Consider the following 22,405-nt stretch of genomic DNA (forward strand, 5'->3'; position numbering starts at 1 on the left):
AACCTGTCTGTATCTGAAAAGTTAGGCAATTAGGAATAAGATGATTCAATAATAATAATAATAATAATAATAATAATAATAATAATAATAATAATCACTTTTTTTGTCTTTGCAAACTAACAAATCGCTATAAACTGAAGGCCAAGTGCAATGAACAGTTTGGGTTGAACGATCACTTGGATTACTTCAAGGCAACGGGGCCATCTAGTGGAGATTTACATGTTAACAACCTTTATGCGCCAATGAAACAATGAAACGCATAGGTAAAGGCTTAATCCAAGGGAACCAAAGTTAAATGGCGTTCTCTTTCCCCCAGTAATGATTATTGACAAAAATGTACTTTGGTAGATATTGCAGTTCAATGTGCTGACCACACCCATATTTCTTTATTCACTCCCAGGCTGTGATTCCATATATCAAAACAAACAATGCAGTATAAAGCACCTACATGAAATGGTGTGGTATATTTACTGTTCCCTGCAGTTTAACAGATGTGAGGCATCTCTGGAGCCAGCGGATCTTCCTGATAAAGATGCTCAGCAAAGGAAACTGCAGGAACATCTGATGCGAGTGTTTCAGATGGTACGTAAGACGGGGGTGTTTTAGTGTCAGTTAAGGACATTTACTCAGTGGAAACTCAAATGTTAATCCTACAGATGAGTGTTATAGTAATTATAGTTCAATAGTAATGTTTGTCTCAATGCTCCAGACATGCACACACATTTTACTTAATAAGGTCATCCGTTTAGACCCCCCCCCCTTAAGTAAACCATATGGATTTCCAGCAATACACAATATCTGACTTTGAGCACTCCGGTGAAGCTCTTGCTGACAGCTCATAACCAAAACTTCACACATTTAAATGGGTATTCAGGCAGATCATTTCCAGCATCCCTTTCTGCACTGCACAGTGAGTTGCTTAAATGTGCTATCCAAAGAAAGTGGATTGGATTGGAATGGATTCAGCAGTATTGAATGTTTGGTCAGATGCAGGTTTACTTTATTGTCCATACGGGAATAATAGTAAAACTTAACACCTTATAGATTGACTGGTTGGGATTAGCTGCCACTCAGTGCATGATACAGCACTGGATTATTGTTTAGACTTCGAGGTAAACCCTATGAAGGATCATGCTCAGGAGAGGTTCAGCCTATTCTTGCTAAGCCCAGGTATTGTCTTAAGCCTGGGAATAAGCTCAGGCAGCTGTTAATTTGGATAAACATGCTGTTAGGGTGTTCTTCACCACACTTTCTTCAGTTCCACTTTGAAGTCACTGTGATGGAGAAACATGACCGAGAATGAGCCCTGGATCAGAATGACTGTCCTTAAAAGTGCAATGCCTGGGGCAGAGATCGGCTTTTGTATTTAGGAAACACATTTCGCTCATCACTTATTTTCAATAAACCCATCTGGTTAACAGTGAAAAAGTAACATTGACATAAAGTATCGCTGGTCGGTGATTAGACTTTTATCTGAAGTCTTCAACTGTAGAGAACTGTATGGTTTTGGTGAGTTATTCCATGTACCTCTCAGTCTAATATAAAGGAGTGTTCTGGGGAGACTCCTCCTTGGAAAGAAGAATGGAAAAAGCTCTTGATAAAACCCACTGGATTGGCAGAAGTACGAACGTTTCCTATACCTGAGCTTATTTTGTAAAAAAGAAAAAGGGCAGTGCGTGATACATAAGAGTGGTTGATACACTGCAAATGTCTTACAGAACACGGCGCTAATGACCTGAGACCTTTTTACACGCCTGAGCTCTTCAGCAAGGAGGTCATTAGTGGTCAGTGTTGGTTGCCCTCACTAACTCTTCCTTTGCATTATTATCATATTCCAAGACACAATTGCAGTGAATTATTGAACAGAAATAACGCTGTCATCAAAAAAGAATAAGATTGATTTGAAGAAGCCCTGAGCAGCCCCATTATCACCTTTGGGCGCAGACTGTGCAGACTCATTGCCATAAGCCTGCTACTATTATTTTTGCTCGTGTGAAAAGTGTTTGACCCGTGCGGTTAAGAGTCCGCTCTGCCCTGCGTGCTGACCGGGGGGAGTGGGCAGATGCGCTCTGACAGATAGGGCAGAGTAGCTACATAAGGAAAAAAGGCCACATCTGTGATCTTTCACGCCTCAGCAGCAGCAGCAGCACATACCTCCCAGCCACGAACTCCGTTAAATTAAATGATCGTACAGTTTATTTATAACAGTATTGTTTCAATGCATGTGCAAAAGATTACATGTGCAGCACAGCGTTAACTGGCACACAAGCACGATCCTTATAACCTCGAGTCACGCTATGTAGGCCTAGATGCTTAACCACACGAAAAGTCTGATTTAGGTATAGAGGTTGTACTCAGGCCGGTGAATGATTCGTTCATTATTGTTAATAACGCTGACATTTTCGTAAACCATTCATTAACTTGCCACCATTCGTGCAATTAGCTATTGTGCCAAAGATCAATTGAATATTTTAGGGAAACAATACACGAATAATTTCTTAAAATGGTAGGGGCAGTTCCTGCGTTTGAATGCATTTGGACAGGCTAATTGGAGATTGCCTTTTTCTGTTCTGACAACGCTTTCATCTCCCACATTACGCGCTGCATCGAATAGCAAGACTATTTGGCCGTTACGTCTCCAAAACAGGGTTGTAATTTATTCCTTACACGCTATTGGTCATGGATCGATGCGCGTTCACGGAGCCCAGGGTTTTTGCGGCGGCGCGCCCGTGCTGCTTGCTTGGGAGCATCGTAGGGAGAGAGCAGAGGGAGGGAGAGAGAGAGAGAGGATACACAGAGGCAGAAACACGGCGAGCGATATAGAGAAAGCCGAACCAAAGCAAGTGTCCAGCGAATGTTCGCCGCCTCCTGTCGCCGCCAATGAACTGCCCTCGCATTCCTATGTCTGCCAGTTGACACGGTTAAAAACGCCATAGAGGAACAGACTCCCAGCTCCTCGGCTAGGAACCAGGAGTCCTCAATCGGGCTGCGTTTATCAGGTGAGCCCCCCCTCTGTTTTCTTCCCTGCCCAGTGTCCAGCGTCGGTGTGCCGTCGGCGCAATTTACGCTAGTGGTTTTGGACGGTAACTGTCCGAGGTGCTGAAACGGACAGCTGCATGTGGTTAGAAAGCACTACGGCCTCACGCTGCGAACAGGTTCATCCATGACTTCGATGTTTGGTTGCTATAGGCTATTTAGTGTTGCAGACTGCCCCTCAAGGATGTCGTGTGGGTGTCGTAAAGACACAACTACAAAGCCCGTGCATGAAAGGGTTCAGTGTACGGTTGTCGGTTATGCCACGGCTCCTTCTCCCCAGTGCATTTGTGTACCTAAGCTGCATTGGGTGTACAGCCACCTCCTTCAGGGACGGTGTGTTGTTCCACTGCATCTCCCGTTGTCGGTGTCCGGGGCTTTACTTCACCTTATCGTGGCATCGCGCTCCGAGCATGCACACTGCTAAGAACACGTCCGGGATTGCAGCCATATCTTTGTTTTATGTCAACAAAGGAAATGAACGTGACAAAAAAATGTTTCCCAAATGTGGAACTGAAAAATAAATCCATGATCAATGCAAAACACAACACATGTCACGCCTCCTGTTGTTGTCGCTGTACTTAAACTTCCATTTTTTGGCCAGAGTTAAAAAAATTAATACATTAAAAAAAAACATTACACATCCAAAAATGTCCTTGTCAGGACCTTGTCAACTGTGGTTAAACGTATAGATGCTTCAATTCGATATTTTGCATGATAAAAGCAAGAAGCAAGTGACAACAGGGAGCAAGGCTATATTCAGCTTATGCAAATTGCCTCTCTTGTGCATAGGTAAAGGTTCAGTGGTTCTCTACTGTTATTCTTCTGACAGTCCTGTTTGTATGTCCACTGTGTCCACCATAGGAGCACCTGACATTTGCAGTGGACGACTCACTGACCGGATCATGGCACAGACCAACACTGGAGGGCAGGGGACCAACGGTGTAGCGGACGAGTCCCCCAACATGATCGTGTACAGAAAGGTAATGTGGCGGCTATTTTTAGTCGTGTGAGTGAGAGTGCGTGTATCAATTTACCTAACGATGAGCTCAGCTATGGATATTGCTCCAACTTATGACAAGACACTGTGCTCGCGCCAACGTTGATTTGGGCTTTGAATGGATCGTGAATCTGATGGCGTTCACGCCGCATGCCGTTGTACACTGAACAGAGGCATGACACACATTGTGTACAATGTACCGGACACATGTCAACACGTACTTGTAGGCACACACGCTGGGTCAACAAACAGCTTCAGTCTTCCATGTCATAGCATTGCTGGCAGCCACGACAGCTCACCACCACTGCCAGCAGGACTCTTGATTGATAGGAAACTTAGGGGCTGGTTGTTGTGTCTACAAAAGAGCACTGCCAAGCGTCCCAGTTTGACCAGTTTTGAGCTAAAGCGAGTGAGAACTGCCAGATATATATCTTTTAATTTTTCCACCACAATGTTTCTCTTTTTCATATACCCGGGGAAGCTTTATTGGATACTGATTCTATGGTGTAAAAAGTTGGTATTATGACACAGTGATATGAATGAAGCGTCCTTGTTTGTCCTATAGTAGAGACCCCCTGCTTCCTTCATCATGTCCATAGCCTATAATCATTACTGTATAGATTTGGTTTTGTATTGCAATTTTAAAATTATGTCTTATAGTTTCTTATTTTACAATTTAGTCCTGCTATTTCTGTTGCAGTTCATGATTGGTCCAATTTTAACCTCTTATCTTTACAAATGAGTATCTAGTTTAGATGCTATAGTCCCATAGTTATGCATATTCCCTCCAACACAGATGTTCTGCAGCCCCATCCGCGTCCCCTAGCCTCCAGTCTTCTATAATTAAATGCAGCTGGATTGTGGCTGATGGTGTCCTGCAAATTTAATGATCATTGTGAGTGTCAAAGCGGCAATACAACTCTCTGTAAATCTAGCATGGCCTTTTGGTTTAATGCAATCGTCCTTAAAATTCTGTCTGCATGACTTGACCTATAACTATTTTTATCTCAAATTCTTCCATAACTTGGGCTTGCATGCACATCAGGACACGCGCTTACCATGAGGTCATATATTAGTTTAGGACTGAATAGACATGACGGGATCCTCAGACATGCTTTGTAATGTTAGTTGACAATATCAGAGGGAACAATGCATATTTTGATTGCACTGTAAACAATTCTGTTAGTGGTACCCAATGTCCGCAGGTAGCACAGGTTCGTGCCTATGACACCATTAGCTGACATTGCAGCAATACCTCCACCTAGTGGCTGCAGAATAAGCTAGTTTCGCACTAGAAAGCATTGCTCTATACAGACGTTTCAAACAACTATAAAGCCTGGTTATGTTAAACTTTCTACAGCTAGATATTCCTCCTGTGATAACGCTGGGTTAGGTACAATTAACGAAACCAGGCGGGTTTTCGTTAGAACATTTTAGAGTTCTCGTATACTAATGAGGGCCTGACTTTGATTGACAGGCTGCTAGCATCAGAGCTAATGGTGCGTGTGCGGTTGCGACTGTATTCCCAGAATGGATTCCCAGTCGAACGTAGTTATTAACGTAAACAGGTGAGCAGATGCTGTCTTCTATTTTTTGTAGTCTATGGTGGTAACCCAGCCAATGTGTTCTTGACATCAAAAATGTATCTTATGTGTCATTAAAGGGAAAGTGTAAAACCCTGTGCCAAACCAAACCATCTGTTAACTCGGGGAGGAAGCGATGCAGACGGACGATGTTGCGGATGTGGAAGAAGGATGTTTTTGTTGTGAGGTTAATGTGAGACTGGTATCAGAGGGTTGAGCCCATTATGATGCAGTGTCTTGTGACGCCAGCCATAAAATCAACTATCTACTGTTGCTCCATTGATGGAAACAAATACATTTCTCAAGTGACCTATTCTACCAAATCCATCCAGCAAATTCTTCAAACCCTAATCAAACATTCTCATTTTTTGCCAGTAGCCTGCATCAGATATTACACACCCTTCCCATTAAACCCCAGATTGACAGTTTATTTTATGGCACTCCCAGCATGTTCGTTAATATCACTGCCAGTGTGGGACAAGGCTTAGCGGTGGAATCTTCTTTATTCCCATAGGTTAAAAACAGAGTTCATAGTCATAATTATCTCTTTCTTCTACTTCCAAAATATTGGCATTATTAAGCTTCATGAGCTAATGAAGATGGATGGATGTAGCGTGTGGAGTCCTTTCTATATATAGAGATGGGGGGAAATTGAGCGTCTTGTGAAATGTAATTTTAATATGTTCCTACATCAAAATGGGACGGAAGTAAATTAATTGGATCCTATAAGAGGAAAAGCCTTAGTATTGACTGATTTTTTACAGCGGTTACAGTAAATGAAATGTTGCTAAGGCTATTAGCACACTATTTAGCTCTCACATACTGGTCATTTAACATCTTTTTATTGAGGCGGTTTCTGCTATTGCCATCATTTAAAAAAAAAAAATCATTAAACTCTTCACTTCTCACCACTTGACCACACACGGCTCGTCTGCGTGCACGGACTGACCCAGATACGGAGCAGTGCCCAGTGAAAGGAACGCGATGAAGTCGGAGAGAATAGAAATGTTGTAGAGTGATATCAACTGCAACTGCATTTGGAAAAGGGACAACGCTGCGTGAAAATGAGTCCAGAATGAACAGGTGCCTGGATTTGGCAGAAACGTAGCAGCTAATATTGACTGGGACTTTGGCTGTACAATCATAGAAATGCAAGATCTATGTTGCGAGAGAGTGCAATCTTCATGAGGGTTTTCTTTCCTTTTAGCTTTGCCCAGGGGTAGCAGCAAATTATCAGCCTCCCTGTGTGATGTGATTTACACATTCATTTGACATAGGGTTACTTTTAGCTTGGCCAGACACACTCTTTTTCTGTACAAAGAAGTATAGTCTGAAACCGAGTCTCATCTCTCCGAAAACTGATGGCTGCGAATGATATTTGTTTTACCCAAATAGACAAATGCATGGTCTATTGTGTCAAAACAACCATGATGGCAGTATAATGAAGCAAAGTTGGAAATAGCATGAAAACAAATCTATTTCCTGACTCCTACTTAATAGCTCAGTGGATAAGGCTGTAGCACATAGGCTACTGCAGGGGTCTCCAACCTTTGTTTACCCAATGAGGCACTTTTACAAAACAAAACCAACAGAGACCTACAGTGGGAAGAAAATGTTAGTACACCGTTTGGAATTCCTCACATTTCTGCCTAAATTGGTCATAAAATGTGGTCTGATCTTCATCAAAATCAGAAGAATGATTAAACAGTGTCTGCTTAAACTAAGACCACCCAAACATTTACATTTGATCAATTAGCACTTTGAGATGTGTTTTCATATGTAAAGTGCAATACAAATAAAATGTATTATTATCATTATTATTATTATACTTTTATTGGCCTTTACATGTAAGCATTCACAGGAGAGCATGGAATAAGTAAGTACACCTCCTGAATCTCACTGAACTGCAGCAGTTTTGTAAAGAGGAATGGTCCAAGATTCATCCTAATCGTTGTGAATGTCTTATCTGCAACTAAATGAAAGCAGTTATTGCTGCAAAAGAAGAATCATCCAGCTATTTAATAATACTTATTCCATGCATGTTCTGAATGTCTCAGATCTTACTGCAAAATATCTTGATAAACTTGTGAATTAATTTATCTATTGATGACAGCACGTTGTCCAGGCCCTGAGGCAACAAAACAGCGCCACTTCTCCCTGCACCAGACTTCACAGTGGGGATAGGGTTTTGATGTTGATGTGCTGTTCCATTTTTCCTCCACACATAATTTTGTGTGTTCCTCCCAAACTATTCAACTTTGGTTTGCTAAAGAGCACTTTATTTTTATTGACCTTTATTTAACCAGGATAGTCCCACTGAGAATTGCTTTTTCAGGGGAGTCCTGGCCCCAGAGGGGAATCTATTGTACATGTTTTTAGAAGTAGGGGAAACCGGAGGACCCAGAGGAAACCTACGCAGACACGGGGAGAACATGCAAACTCCACACAGAAAGGCCCCGTCCAGGTGGGAATCGAACCCGGGACCTTCTTGCTGTGAGGCGTGAGCACTAAACGCTGCGCCACCGTGCCACACACTTGGATGCTCCACAGCACTACTGGAAAAATATACTTTACTGATTAACCCACAGTTGAGAAGTTTGAGCAGAACACACAACGCCATGCGTGGAGGGAAGACGGAACAGCACACCAACGTCACACTGTGAAGTATGGTGCTATCATCAAGAAATAAAGACATTCACAACAGCATGGAATAAGTAAGTGAACCCTTGTATTAAATAGCTGGCTGACCCTTCTTTTGCAGCAAGAACTGCTTTTCTGCAGTTGCAGATTAGACGCTCACAACAATCAGGATGAATCTTGGACCATTCCTCTTTACAAAACTGCTGCAATTCAGCGAGATTCAGGTGGTGTACTCACTTATTCCACGCTCTCCTGTGAATGCTTACATGTAATGGCCAATGAAAATATGATAAAATGTAAATGTTTGGGTGGCATTAGTTTAAGCAGCAACTGTGAGAAATTCCAAACGGTGTACTCACTTTTTCCACCCACTGTATTTGCACTCGAAGACACTTGCTTAACTATCTGGGGAGTAGTCAAGATATCTCATCAAAATTAAACACTTTGTCTTGAATTTTGTCCTTAATTTACCTTATTTACTAAATTAGTTTGTAGATTCCTTTCCAAATGTTCAGAACAAAAAGAAAATGCATTTAAAATAGGACTTTTCAAGCCTGCGTAAAAAAATGTGGTAAGGCTTTGACGAGCTACCAAGAAAGGTATGGAGAGATACTAGGTCCCGAACTACTGGTTGGAGATCCCTGGACTTCAGCCTTGTCTCATGTGCTGGTGTAAGCATTGTGACATTGACTTCCACTTCTCAGAGTTTGCTGAATTTCTCTATCCACCTGATCCCCGATTCACACTGATGGGCCCAAAAAATATAAAACAAATTACTCCGAGAATCGAATGACTAAAGGCAGCAGCCCCGACCTCTTCCCGAATCCACAGGTAAACAGAGGTAAGAGAGGTGCCATTGTTCACTCTGACTGACAGGGGGTAATTTGAGAGAAAATGTCTCCCGCATGACACAAATAAACAGCTGCAATGGGTTCAACACCAAGAAGAAATGCTTTGTTATAAGGAGGGCCCCAGATGCTCCTGCTTCAGAGAGGAAGTTGGAGGAACCACGCTGGGTTACCTCAGCTGCCCTTTCTTATGCACCTTTTGCCCTTTTTATACAGGCTTGGGATTGGCATAAACTGGTGTCTGGCTTGCTAATTCTTTCACCTCATTTGCGATACCAAGCTATATCTATATACCGGTTTGATTTTTTTGCCAGAACAATTTACATTTGTTGCTCCTTTCTGTTATGGTGCTATTATTTTCCACAATTTCTCATTAACTGGGGCGCTTCTTTCGCTCTGAGTAGAAAATATTACACATTTCTACTCTACCCTCACTCACTCGCTGCTTTATATAAAACGTAATTAAGCCAGGGGCCACATCCGAAGCAATGGTGCAATAGCGGGGAATGTAGTGTAAGAATTATGTAACAGGCCTTTTATGCTTGAGAGAAGTACGTAGTGGCTTCATAGCTTTTCACCGGGAGCCCAGCTAACTACAGTCTACTTCTCTCCCTATCTACATCTTTTTTCCCCCTGCCAGCCCCACCACCACACACACACACACAAACACACTCTTGTCATTAAGGTCTAATGAAAATGGATGGGTGGGCTGAGGTGTTGACCTGATTGCCTGCAGAGACGCGTGTGCACCAACTATCTGTTGTCTCAAGGACGCACACTCCAGCACCAAATGAACGCATTCACGCATCGACATTCAGGCGCTTTCACCTATCGATGCCGGGCCCCAGGACGACTCGAAATGGAGTGATTGGTTTCGCCTCGATGCAAGCCTAGGGAGACTCATGTGTCTGCGACTCAAACAATTATGCTGATCCACTGTTTGTGTCCGTTTAGTTAAAATGGGAGAGATTTGTTGTCCATTCGTGTGCGTTGAAGCGGTCTTGACTGATTCATGTTGACGTTATAGCTCGCTGAAAGGACATAAGCACCGTCTGTGTAGGTGTCCACAGCTGTCCCTCCCGCCAAATAGAAGTGACCCGACTATCTTTGCTTTTGATGCACTCTTTTTGACGCGTCGTGTGTTTCGTGTGGTGGAACTTGTAAAAGGCAGTCGAGCTAATTGGCCAAAAATCCCACGTTCAAAACACTTGTTACGACAGCAAAGAGTCTGGCGGTGTCAGGCTTGCTCTGGTATCTCTTATCTCTAAAAACAGGTGCATGAGGGCAAAATAGATTCTCAAATGGAACTTGGTTGAGAAATAAATAAACACAACATAGTCTGTATAGGTTTACGGACCTTCTGAACAACGATAAGAGAAAACGTTGTTTGATAGAACCATAGATGGATGCTTTCAGCAAATACCCAAGATACAATAAAAATGACTTCTTCCCAGCACAGCGAATCGTAAAAATGTTGTAATTATTTAATAAAGATGAGTGAAATGCCCAAATACTCACCAACCTCCCATTTACCATTTAATGAATTTTCTAATTGGAATTTTCTGGCTTCTGCCTTCCGTCTGAAATGTTGGTATAAACTGAAAAATTCTCCACACGTAATATTAAAACAGATTATTTGCCATGATGCCGAAAGATTACGTTTTTTTTTTCTTCTCTTGTCTTGCCAATGTCTCAAATCTCAGCCATTAACTGTGTCAGCCCTGTATCGCCTTGGTGTAAATTACGCGCGTGTTTTCTCATCAGATGCGTGCGCCAGCGTATGGAGCGCCAGTATGTAGGGCGAATGTTGCTAAGAGAGGGTGCTGAATTTTTTATACCGAGCCTAAAACAGCTCTGGTGAAGTTCACAGGCACTCAGCGTGAGGAGGGAACATCTTCTATCATCAGCCGCTCACTGGGCGCCGCTGCTGGCTCATGTGTGTGTGTGTGTGTGAGTGTGTGTGTGTGTGTGTGTATGTGTATGTGTGTGTCTTTAGGTGCGCGTGTGGGACCTACCCTCATAAGTGATAAAAGATAACAGGCTTAATGAAAAGGCAAGTGAGTGGTAGGTAGCTGAAACATTGAGAACCTTTCATGCTCAGTGTAAAGTATGTATTACTCGCACTGATGTTCCTTTATCAAATTAAACATGAGCATGGTGCCAAAAAAAGTCAGTGCATTCATCATTAAGCAATAAAGAATCAAAGCACAGTCTACCGAAAGATTTAATCACGAGCCACCAGGAAGGAAGTTTGTTTTTACTTTACAGGGTACATTATTGGTGAGTCTCAAGAGAAGACTATACATTTTTACTACTCATCAATGTGTTTCGGAAAGAGGTGTGAAATAGCACCAAGAGTAAAGTTTAGGGAAGTGGTACCACTGCAAAAAGAGACGCTATATCTATAGAGGTCAGCCATCACAGTGACAGTATATACGACACATTTTTCATTTGTTTCAAGTCTGTACTTTTTGTATTTGTGGCAACATTTTGAGCTGTGGTTTGCTTGTTACAAACAAAATGGCAGATTTTCTCTGTATTGGACTGCAGATTTTAGTTTACCGGATCTTTAAAGAGAGCCTGAGTTGTGTTTTCGAGTTGGACAGAAGGAGGAATAAAGTGCCGCCAACAACCTGGCCGTACAGTTCACTAGCAACCGCAATAATACTGCAAAATTCAGTACGTAAAGTCTAAGGACAGCGTGCTTGTAAATAGATGTTTATCACTTTTCTGTACACAGCCCTATCATTTACTGTAATTATTTTATGGACAATTTGGCACAGTGGGTCTGTTTATAATCGGTTGGAGGAGGAAGCTGAAAAAAAAACATACGTGTCCTCAATACATATTTTAAATTTGTTTCAGCTTGTGTAAACTCCAGAGCTCTTTTGTATGGACCAAATCCCATTGACTTGGACTTGTGTGTGCAGCCCCAGAACTGGATGGCTCCCTGAATTTGAATGAGTCGAATAAATCCGTAGGTATTACATTATTGTGTCCCTTTCAGAGTCGACATTCTGAGAAACTGCACTTTAGTCGCCGCATTTGGAAAACGTTTGAATTGAATGAGACAGTGTGGTGAACAAATGAGATCTTTGTCACCCGTTATTGTGTAAAAAAAACTAAATTCGGACTAAAGTCTTAACTTGGTCAATTCAAATTCATTTGGACGTTATTTTGGCGTAATAATCCGAGCCCGGTATTGTTCAGGCCTGTGTTGTCGGCTCAGGTGTTGGTGTGTACATGCACGCTGCTGTCTGTGCTCCAGTAATTGCTCTTGCTGCTGCCAGTTTGCCCTCTGTCCTTGTGCAAAGAGATTAATCCTGAACACACTATTCTTTCCATATTTGCAGAGTCCATTCCAAAATCCAATGCTGCCTTGCAATGTAGTTTTTACACAGCCATAGTAAACAACTGGGGTCATCATAGTACTGTTTATTAATGTGCATTTGAATATCTCATCTGTGCTAACTTGGTTCCTGAATTCACACTTGCAACACTTTTCTATAAAATAATAGTCAGGACATGAGTACTGCAAGTGTATTTGGTATACATGGAGTATCCAATTAGACAACAATGTGCAGATCCTTTTGTTAAAATATTGATGTTATGAGAGAAAGGTAGGCTATGTATACTTTATTTTCTGGACTATAAGTCGCACGTTTTGTCCTAGTTTGGCTGGGGTGCGACTTATACTCAGGTGCGACTTATATATCAAAAACTATAATTGCACATGTTTTGTTATTTTTGCACTGAAAGCTGCTATAGGGCGCTCAACGCTTGTTTAACAGTACCACTAAAGATTTAAAAAAACAGCAGAAAGAAAGTTTGGAGTGAGTGAGAAACTTGTGAGGGACTGGCGAAAAGCAGAGGTTACTCTTACTGCAATGAAGAAAACAAAAAAGCTGATCGCGGGCTAAAAGCTAGATGGCCACAGCTAGAGGAACGAGTTTGCAATTGAGAGCTTGAACAAGTTGCTGCCGGGAGAGGCTTGTAAACAGTGCCAAGGTAGTTGCCAAGACGACTTATACTCCAGAGTGACCTATATATGTTTTTTTCCTCTTCATTGTGCATTTTTTGGCTGGTGCGACTTATACTCCGGAAAATACGCTATGCGTGAGGAAGACATTATACATGCTAATACTTGTCCACTATATGGATGAACATTAGCATGTGTCTTACAGTTACAGTTTGTCGATACAGTATGGACTCAATACCGTATCGACAAACTGGCGGAGGAACGCAGAAAGCAGGCATTTTGCAAACGATGTTCAATAGCGTTTATATAAATTGAAAATGTGAGGTGTGAGTCACATCCATCTTTGTTTATTTTAATAATTCTTCTTGTCTTGTCAGAACTAGGTTTCCAGTTTCTATGGGAATCAGTGACTCGTCTTTGCTGAGCAATAAGTTATCTTAAAATCACATCTCCACATTATTCGCCCAACAAAAGTATCCAGAGTCAATACATCGTATATTTGTGAAACACAGTCAATATTGTGGATCTTTGCGGAATACGATCTGGCGGCGCATGCAGTTATCTATTTTCACAATAACACAGCATGCACAGGGTCCAGCCGTATTCATTTCCTGCCGGTCATATCCTATACAGTATCGCCCTCTGCACAGTCGGGATGACAAGTCCAAAAGCAGTATTAGCATTTTAATGAGGGGCTTCACCCGGCCGGCGGCATCACCTTCTTCAGCGACATCCACCTGCAGAGGGAAAAATAGCGTCGTATTGATGTGTGAGTCATTCCTTTTGGCTGAAACAATGAGGAAATAACAATAACAGACGCTCTAGTGGTATTAGTGTATCGTATTGATTCATCAATTGATTAGGTTGTTGTGTACAAAGGATCATTTTGCAGGAACAAGTCGCCTCTTTCACTCGCCACAGTAAGACAGTGTAGTGAGATGTTTTTTCTGCTGCTATCATTGTTGCTCTGGGGCATCTGCAAATGGCTTTATAAATAATACTAAGAATTTAAAACAAAATGCCAGAATCCAGCCTTATTTTATCTATGCTTTCTCCCAGCTGGTGTTTCATCGTGTTTGCGTCATAAAGGACGGGGGAATTGAATACATTTTCAGCTTTTCCAGTTAAGAAGCCTCATTGAAGGGCTCTTGTGCCGACAGATTTCTCCTATCCACAATCAGGAGTGCGGTGGGGCCAAACAGAATGAGGCAGCGCGGGGCGGCAGAGGTAGGATGCTCCATAATTGCCAGATCAGAAAGAAATCTTTGTGTGTGAAGTGGGGGTCTTTGTGTCAGATTTGCCACTCGGGCGTTCTCTCGTTCTGTTCCCCCCTGTGTGAAAACATACATGCTCCTCCTTTGTACAATTAGAAAGAATGAGAGAGAGGGAGAGTGGGTGGTTTGGCAGCCGCTGTCGGATGGAAATTGGCGTTTATGGCTTTGTGCTCTTTTTTCAATTTAATCCGTTTTGTTTGAGTTTGCTGACGTCAATAAGTGAGGCGCCAAGTGGGAGAGCTGGCTTTTGTGACACGCACAGGGAGTTGATATAGGCAGGTGCACTCTCTTATTGCGCTAACAATGCCGACTGCATGAGGAAGATGCTGCTAAGTGATGCATCACAGCAGAACACACAAGACGGGAGAATGAGGAACAAAGGCTTTGGATGCACAATAGGAAAGTAAAACCGCCAATGGGATAAGACCAAGTTTCTTACCCCATTGGCAAAGGAAATGACCTGAAATAAGGACGAAATGGATTGAAACGAGTCAGAAACACCTCAGAAGAAGTGAAATAATCATTTGACCTAGATTAACCTAAATCTGACCTAAATCTTAAAGGAACAGGCCACCGTTTTTGCATACTAAGATATGTTCTTACCTGAGCTTAGACGAGTTGATACATACCTGTTTGGTCTTTGTGCGTGTGCTCAGCCACGCAAAAAGACCAAAGCTGTTGTTAGCATTTGGCCTCTCAACTTGTCTAAGCTCAGATAAGAACATATCTCAGTATGGAAAAACGGTGGCCTGTTCCTTTAACTAGTCAATTATGTTTTGCAGTGTATACAGTTACTGTAGTCCGAAGCTGATATGAACTATTTTAAATGTCACTACCATCATAGTATCTGCTGCGATAAACATAATTACAGGTAATTTGCCTGAAGGGTAAATACTTCTTGCTGCACTATGCTTAGTGTTTTTGAGGCACTGCGGGGGAAGTTTTCTTTTATTTCTTTTCTTATATTTTTTTATATGAAAATTGCCAAAATTGTCTATATTTGTGTCAACAAAGACTTAATGAGAGCCAGGTTTAAAATGATAGCTTTATTTTGTTGATATTTGAGACAAAGATTTTTTTCAGAGGCATGTTGAATATCTTATACCGTATTTTCTGGATTATAAGTCACATTTTTTTCATAGTTTGGCTGGGGGTGCGCTAATACTCAGGTGCGACTTATATATAAAAATATATAATATCACATTTTTATTATTTTCACACTGATAGCTGCTAGAGGGCGCTCTCGGCTTGTGCACCAGTACTTGCCTCCCACTGAAGATTAAAATGAAAAAACAGTAATTGAGCAGTAGACAGAAAGTTTGGAATGGGCGAGAAACTTGTGAGAGGCGAAAAGCCTAGGTTACTCTTACTGCAATGAAGAAAACCAAAAAAGTTAATCGCAGGCTTAAAGCTAGATGGCCACAACTAGAGGAACGAGTTCACAAATAAGAGCTTGAACAACGCGCTGCCGGGAGAGACTTGTAAACGGTTAGGGTACAGAAGACACCTTCATGCCCAGATAGTTGGCAAGGCTGGTGCGACTTATACTACGGAGCGACTTATGTATGTTTTTTTCTTCTTCATTGTACATTTTATGGCTGGTCCGAAAAATAATAGTAGTTATTATTGGGGGACATTCTGAAAAATTCTAAGCCTTGCCTTTTTTTGGGTTCAAAGAATCAGAACAGGAATTAGATCCTGAAAAACAACAGCAAAAGCTAAAATATGACTGGAAAAATTATGCTACTTGAAATGGAGGTGTGCATTTCACATTGACTTTGCAGTACTTGTGGCAGTTTGTATAAATTATTCGTCACTAGCTGCAGGCTGAAGCGGCGGGAGTCAAAGTTTATGCTCTGAAAAAATAAGGTATTATGCTAAAACTCTTCACCTGGCACTCGAGGCCTGAGGTAAGTAACAGAGTAGGACCGGATTTGACTTAAGGATGCTTTGGACTGCATGGCGAGTCGTATAAAATATTTAAATGCAGTGTACAAAGATATATGTGGAGCCCTGTGTTGCATTAAGCCGTGCTCTCTGTGAACGTCTGCCACAGCTGGAGTCTTTAGTCCGAGTCTGCAGGTTATATAAGGCTCTAAGAAGCTCTAAGCTATGGCTGACTCTGCGCTGGTTTGTGCCGCTAAGTTAATATAAAGATTACATTTGCGGCCTGCTCTGGTTTCTTAGCTGTGTCTACTTTCCTCAGTGATAGGCTTAATAACAAAGATGTGAATTATACATATATTTTTATGCCATGATCCAACATTTTAAAATTCATAGTCATGCGTTATTCAGCTAATTTATTTAAGCCATGCAAAATATTATCTAATGCTATAAAGGGACATAATAACACACAAGCATTTATTTAATTATGGGTGCTTTCACTACAGGTAGCAGACCGTTAGGTTTAAATATATTCGGATCTCTTTATTTGGGTAACTCATTACAACAATAGCATTGTCGGCGTCTAATTACGCATGAAGATCACCTTCGGGTATCTGTGGTATGTTTTCTTATTTACCTGTGTTTGCTGACAGTTTATTGCAGACATGTCAAGCTGGCGGCCTGCGAGCCAAATCCAGCCTGCGAGATGATTTAACCCAGCCCCTGACTTGTAGAAAAAAAACTCCTGAGTATGTAAAAAAAAAAAAGTAAGTCTCTCTCTCATTCCTGTGCGGAGTTATGAATCTTTAAAGGAAATAACCAGTATGCTCATTCCAGCCACTAGGGGGCAACTCAAATTAAAAAAGGGAAAGAATAGCACACGTGTCCAGCAGAGGGCACTGACATAATAAGAGATCAGGATATGAACAACACATTACAGCCATGTGGTAAATGGTCAGCATGCCTCAGGGCGGCTGTGGCTACAATAGCAGCTTACCATCACAGAGTGTGGAGTGAATGAATAATGACTACAGTGTACTCTGAGACACTTGTGGCACAAGGTTGTAAAGTGCAATACTTTACAACCAATAAATGAAACATGTTTCATTTATTGGAAACATGTTTTCTCAATAGTATTTTCATGTTAAGATTATATACGGCCCGCGACCCACCGAGGAAGCTGGATTTTGGCCTACGACCCCTGGTTTATTGGCTGTTGTGACATTGCGAGATAAAAGTAAAGTAAAAAATCAGGTGTAGGACCTTTAATTTCTCCGCACACAAATCACCGTTCTTGCTCACAGTGCATTATGGTGGTGAAGCAGTTCAAATATTTGTTAGCCATCTGCAAGTCACTTGTTCTAACAGAGGCAATTTGAGCCCTCATGGACAAGCACTTAGCAGGTCACCACCTCATGACATCAGCTGGTGAACGTCTTCTCAAACATACACTCCATTATTTCTTTTTTTTTTTTTACACAGCAGCAACATTATAACATGCTTGAGGCGTCAGAAAACACAGTCATCCCCCCATCTGCATCTCTCCGGTGTCCCACAGTACTTCCTATTAACTCCCATTACGTTTGTGACGCTTCATTTCCTCGCACATAAACTGTAATCTGCTTTGTGTTTGTGCTTTGCCTGCCGCCAGCTACTGCATTTCCACTTTGCTTTCAGAAATATCAATTGTAGACTATCCTAAATTGCATTTTGGATTTGTTTGCAAACTTGAAGCAGGGACACAGTACTCTGCAGCAAAAAGGGGTATTATACTAAAATATCTCGCCGGAAGAATATTCAAACCAAGACTAATCTACTGAGCCCCGGTCTCAGATTGGTGTAAAAGTATATAACTGCTGCGAGGGATTCAAGTTTGTGTCTTTACTTATCTTATCGAGTATGTAACTACGGCACCAAGGTCTGGATTTGAAAAGGGAAGGGGAGTCAAGGAGTAAGTTCTCTATTCATTGCGTAGAGTAATAGAGGTATACAGATATGAAGCCAAATCAAGTCCCTCTCCTATAAAATATCAGATGAAGGATTATTTCAAATAATAGAACCTGCGTTGTGTCCTGAGATACGCAAATGCAAGGTTTTGTGAAATGAAAAATGTCCTCTCAATCCAATGGGCACAGATAGAACCGCAATTATCTCTTCCCTGATCTGAATCGGATCATGAAGGTGTTCACAACACCTTTTTGAAAAGATCAGTGCTTTCCAAACTGGGTTACGTACTTGAAAATGTTCTGCCACAACAAAAGAGCTCTCTCTCTCCCTCACTCAGCTCTGTATTTTTTTGCTGGCTTGCATCACTGCCACCAGAGCTAAACTCATATTTGCACACCACCCTGCTTCAAAAGTCAAATGAAATGAAAAATCTCTCCTCCCGAGTCTTCGGTGCATTACTTCTGCAGTGGAAGTTGCTCCTCTCTCTCCTCTCTCTTTTTCTCCCTCCCTTTGTGACTTTCTGGCTCGGTGTCTAGACTCCCTCCCGGACCTCAACCTAGTTTCATGTACTATTCTGTCTGCCGCTTTGCCCTCTCCTTTTATTTACCTGTTCCCTACCTCCCACCTGCTTTTGTCCAGGTTCATGTCTTTGATGTTTCAATATCACACCAACTTTGGCTGTCTCTGGCGTGCCCCCCTCTCCCTCTCACCCTGCGTGTAGCGTGAACTCCATTCTCTGTCATCTAACCTGCTTTGAAGTCCTCACAGAATGGACAGCGCTAGAGCCACTCTTCTCCTCTCTTTAATCCACGGAGAAAGGAAAAAAAAAAAAAGGACATGTACAGTGCATATTCGGAGCTCGCCGGAGTGGAGTCATCTCCCCTCATGCGCTCTGATTCACTCCTGACTCATTGTGTTATTGGAAAACTCTAAACAAACAAACAATTTAAACACGGCACTTTCCATTTGCCACCGCAATAACAAAAAACAAAAAAAACAAGAACAGTGGCTTGATTTGCAATTGCTCTTGTTACAATGAAAGCTGTAATTCACATAAGAAATGACGTTTCCTGATTAACGCGAAAACGATCATGTTCAAGTCTATTGTTCCCAAAGGGCCACACAACAATTTAGCGATAATACGAATGCGAGTCACCTCACGCAAACACAAGCTGAAATTCTGGCTTATACTGTATGAACGAGCACTCCACCTGCAGCCAAGCGAGCCGCGCAGCTTCACACCATTAGTTCAGCTTAGCGAGCACAGCCATCCGCCACGCTCCGATCCATATAAACCCAGGGCACCATCTTGGCCACCCGTTCTTCTCCGAAATGTACTAAAATAATCATTTCTGGAGACGTGGGCGCTGGGCCGTGTAACACAACTTTTTAACATGCTGAAGATAGAGTCGGTGGCTTTTTCGTAATCTCGCCTTGTAGAGATGTAATGAAAAAGACTGTGGGAAAACGGCGAATAGCTTCAGGTGAAAGAAATCCTTTGATTCAATTGACTCAAACAAGAATTGTGATGAGCCTTGCGCGGGACAATTTTACAGTAAATATTTTCTGTAGAATATTGTCACCTGCAAAAGCTTCACAAGGAGGTTTGCTTATATCAGCAATACTGCAAGTAAAACTAATATTGTATTAGATTAAAGACTACATCACTACATTTATTTATCTTCCATGACTTTAGCTGTAATATTGCCATTGCTACTAGCGACAAAGTTGATTGTATAATTTTGTGAGTACTTTCTCCAACAAAACTCTCATCACCCATATATTACACAAGTGAGTATCATTTTGAAACTAGGTCAAAACATTGTAGGATTCCTATTATTTAATGCAATTATAATGACTTGCTGCTTTGTACAGCCTAATTAAATCATGTCAAGCACCATTCTGTGCTGGAGCATTGTTCTGCGGCTGCACTTGGAAGTATTATGTCAGCAGTAAAATTTGGGTTATCAAGTATGTTGTGTGTCATTGTTGCTAAAGGGTAACTGCTAACTCAACGTGTTATATTGTTGTTATATTGTTGTTTCCTGTAGAAAACATATGTGAAGTTGTAGTGGGACCTTTAAAACAGGAATACTTACGCAGTCATTGTTGTCTTTGATTTTGCAGACACTGCGTACTGACAACAGTGTCTTTGTTTGTTCGTTCTCGTGCCCCCTCCATTTGGCCAAAAGTTCTAGTGGCTTTTGGCCATTCTGCCGGCGTCGCCATGACAACCTCATCAGCAGTCTGTCAAGCGCTGTCATCTCCGACACTTTGACAATGTGTCCAACGCAACGCAGCTTGAGTTAGCACTGTCACGGAACAGGATTGAGAGAAGGATGCCGTGAGGTGATTTTACAGGAAGTTAGCGATCACACACTTCATTGAGCTGCCCAAGCTAACATGTAGGCTGCCGCGCAGTGACCACTGACAAGTGTAACATTAGACCAGACAATAAGCTTTAGTGCTTTTAAAGTGGCAAGGTGTCTGGTACTTACAGTTGCTTATTAAACAAAGACTTCAGGATTCATATCACTAGATATTTTCTGTGTAATGGCATTCTGCTCTGGCTCCTCTTTTGTCTTCTGTGTGCATATTGGAAAAGCCTGAGCCAGTGAAAGGAACAGTAAGATCCCATATGGTACAAAGCAGAGCTTTGTTAGTTGAAATGTTCACTCATTAAACAGAATAGACGGCTCAAGATTGTATGCATGCATTATTAAATGTCAAAGCCTCACATGCTTATGTATAAATACTTTATCAGAGTAAAAATTATGTAAATCACTACGATAATAACAATCAACACTAGCATTGAATACACATGCTGTGTTTGGTGAAAAATATTTTCAAACATGCTTTTGCTGTCACTTGTGTCTGGTAACTTTCCTGTTTTGCTTTGACAATAGCCCAACATGATGCCACTTGCTTTATTATTAGGACAACCCACAACAAAAACATATCACAAGGTATAGCCTGAATGGAGACTTATCTTGAACCATTACGACAATGCTTCAAGGCAGTAATGTTGTGTTCATTGAAGTGACAGGTGAAAATATCTTTTTCAGGCAGTGCTCCATTTTGAGATTTTTGGCTTGTTTTCTTTCTTACTATAGTTACTAGTATGTAATAGTTTTAATGTCAAAGAAAGAATTATTTTGATATTGTGTCTGTAGACGTGACTTAAAGTGTAGAAACAATAAACCTGTCTCTTCACAAATGTAAATGAGAGCGTGTGCCGTTGCCAACAGTGCCTCTCATCTTCAGTTGATCCCTATCAGAGCTGTACATTAGCTGGGCCTCTTGTTACCTCTGTCTGTGCCAGATAAAGAACAGATGCTATCGACGCTGCAGCGGACCTTAAATTAAAGACAAGGTTGGGTTTAACAATGCATTAGGATATGATGGGAGGGCAGGGTATTCCTCTCCACAAACTGATTTGATTTCTCCCGTTCGCTCGTTGTCCGTGAGCAGTGCTTCGTAATAGAAAGAAGCTTTACATTTGTAGGATATGGCTGGGTTATTACAGCATAAGAGTGTGCTAGGATTATGTTAGTTTGGTATTTATGCATTTTACCTTTATGCAACTACGGGCGGTTAGTGGGGTTCTACTGTATCTACTGCCACTTTCCCTATTACAATATGCTAATGATGATTAAACAGCTTTCCACACGTCAAAAAACATGCTGTTGACCTTACGCCGCGCAATTAACGGCACCCATCGATTGGAAAAGTTCACCCATCTCTCTCATTAGCTCACCCCTCCCCTCACCCGTCCTCACTTGTGCCCCAGCTGACGACCCTGCCCTGCCCGTGTCTCCGGTCTATAGACAGGAGCAGGCACCAGAATGTCAGCCTGCCAGTATCCAGCTGCTCTACTCTTATTGCTATTCCCCCCACATAGAGCGCTCCTGACTGTGTTCTCTGCACGTGCCAAGGAGGAAAGTGTGAAAAGAAGGGATTGGGTAAAGAGAGAGAGAGGGGGGGGGGGGGGGGGGGATCAGTGAGCACCCCTCGTCTCTGTTTTGTTATCGAAACCTAAAAATAGACAGCATCCCTTTTTTTTCCTTCTTCCTATTCCCAGTGCATCTTGGGCCTCCTGCTCCCTCCCTGTCTCTGTGTTTGGCCTGTGTAAACATTCTCTCTGGTGTCGAATGATAAGGCTTCTCAAGTGCATTGCCAGACAGTTTGGACGAGTGGAGATGAAAGATTAACGATAT

At 41.9% G+C, this 22,405-nt stretch overlaps 1 protein-coding gene across 1 annotated transcript in view; it reads left to right on the forward strand.

Moving 5' to 3' along the window:
- Positions 1-2,751: 2,751 nt before the first annotated feature.
- The window catches only part of rgs7a (regulator of G protein signaling 7a), a 63,784-nt gene continuing 44,130 nt past the window's right edge, over positions 2,752-22,405 (forward strand). Inside the window, exons 1-2 of the mRNA XM_079560485.1 lie at positions 2,752-2,999; positions 3,898-4,016. Of these exons, the coding sequence (XP_079416611.1) occupies positions 3,939-4,016 (78 nt within the window). The 5' untranslated portion in view covers positions 2,752-2,999; positions 3,898-3,938. The remainder of the gene's footprint in view (positions 3,000-3,897; positions 4,017-22,405) is intronic.

This window comes from Gobius niger (genome assembly GCF_951799975.1).
Source record: "Gobius niger genome assembly, chromosome: 7".
NCBI lineage: Eukaryota > Metazoa > Chordata > Actinopteri > Gobiiformes > Gobiidae > Gobius > Gobius niger.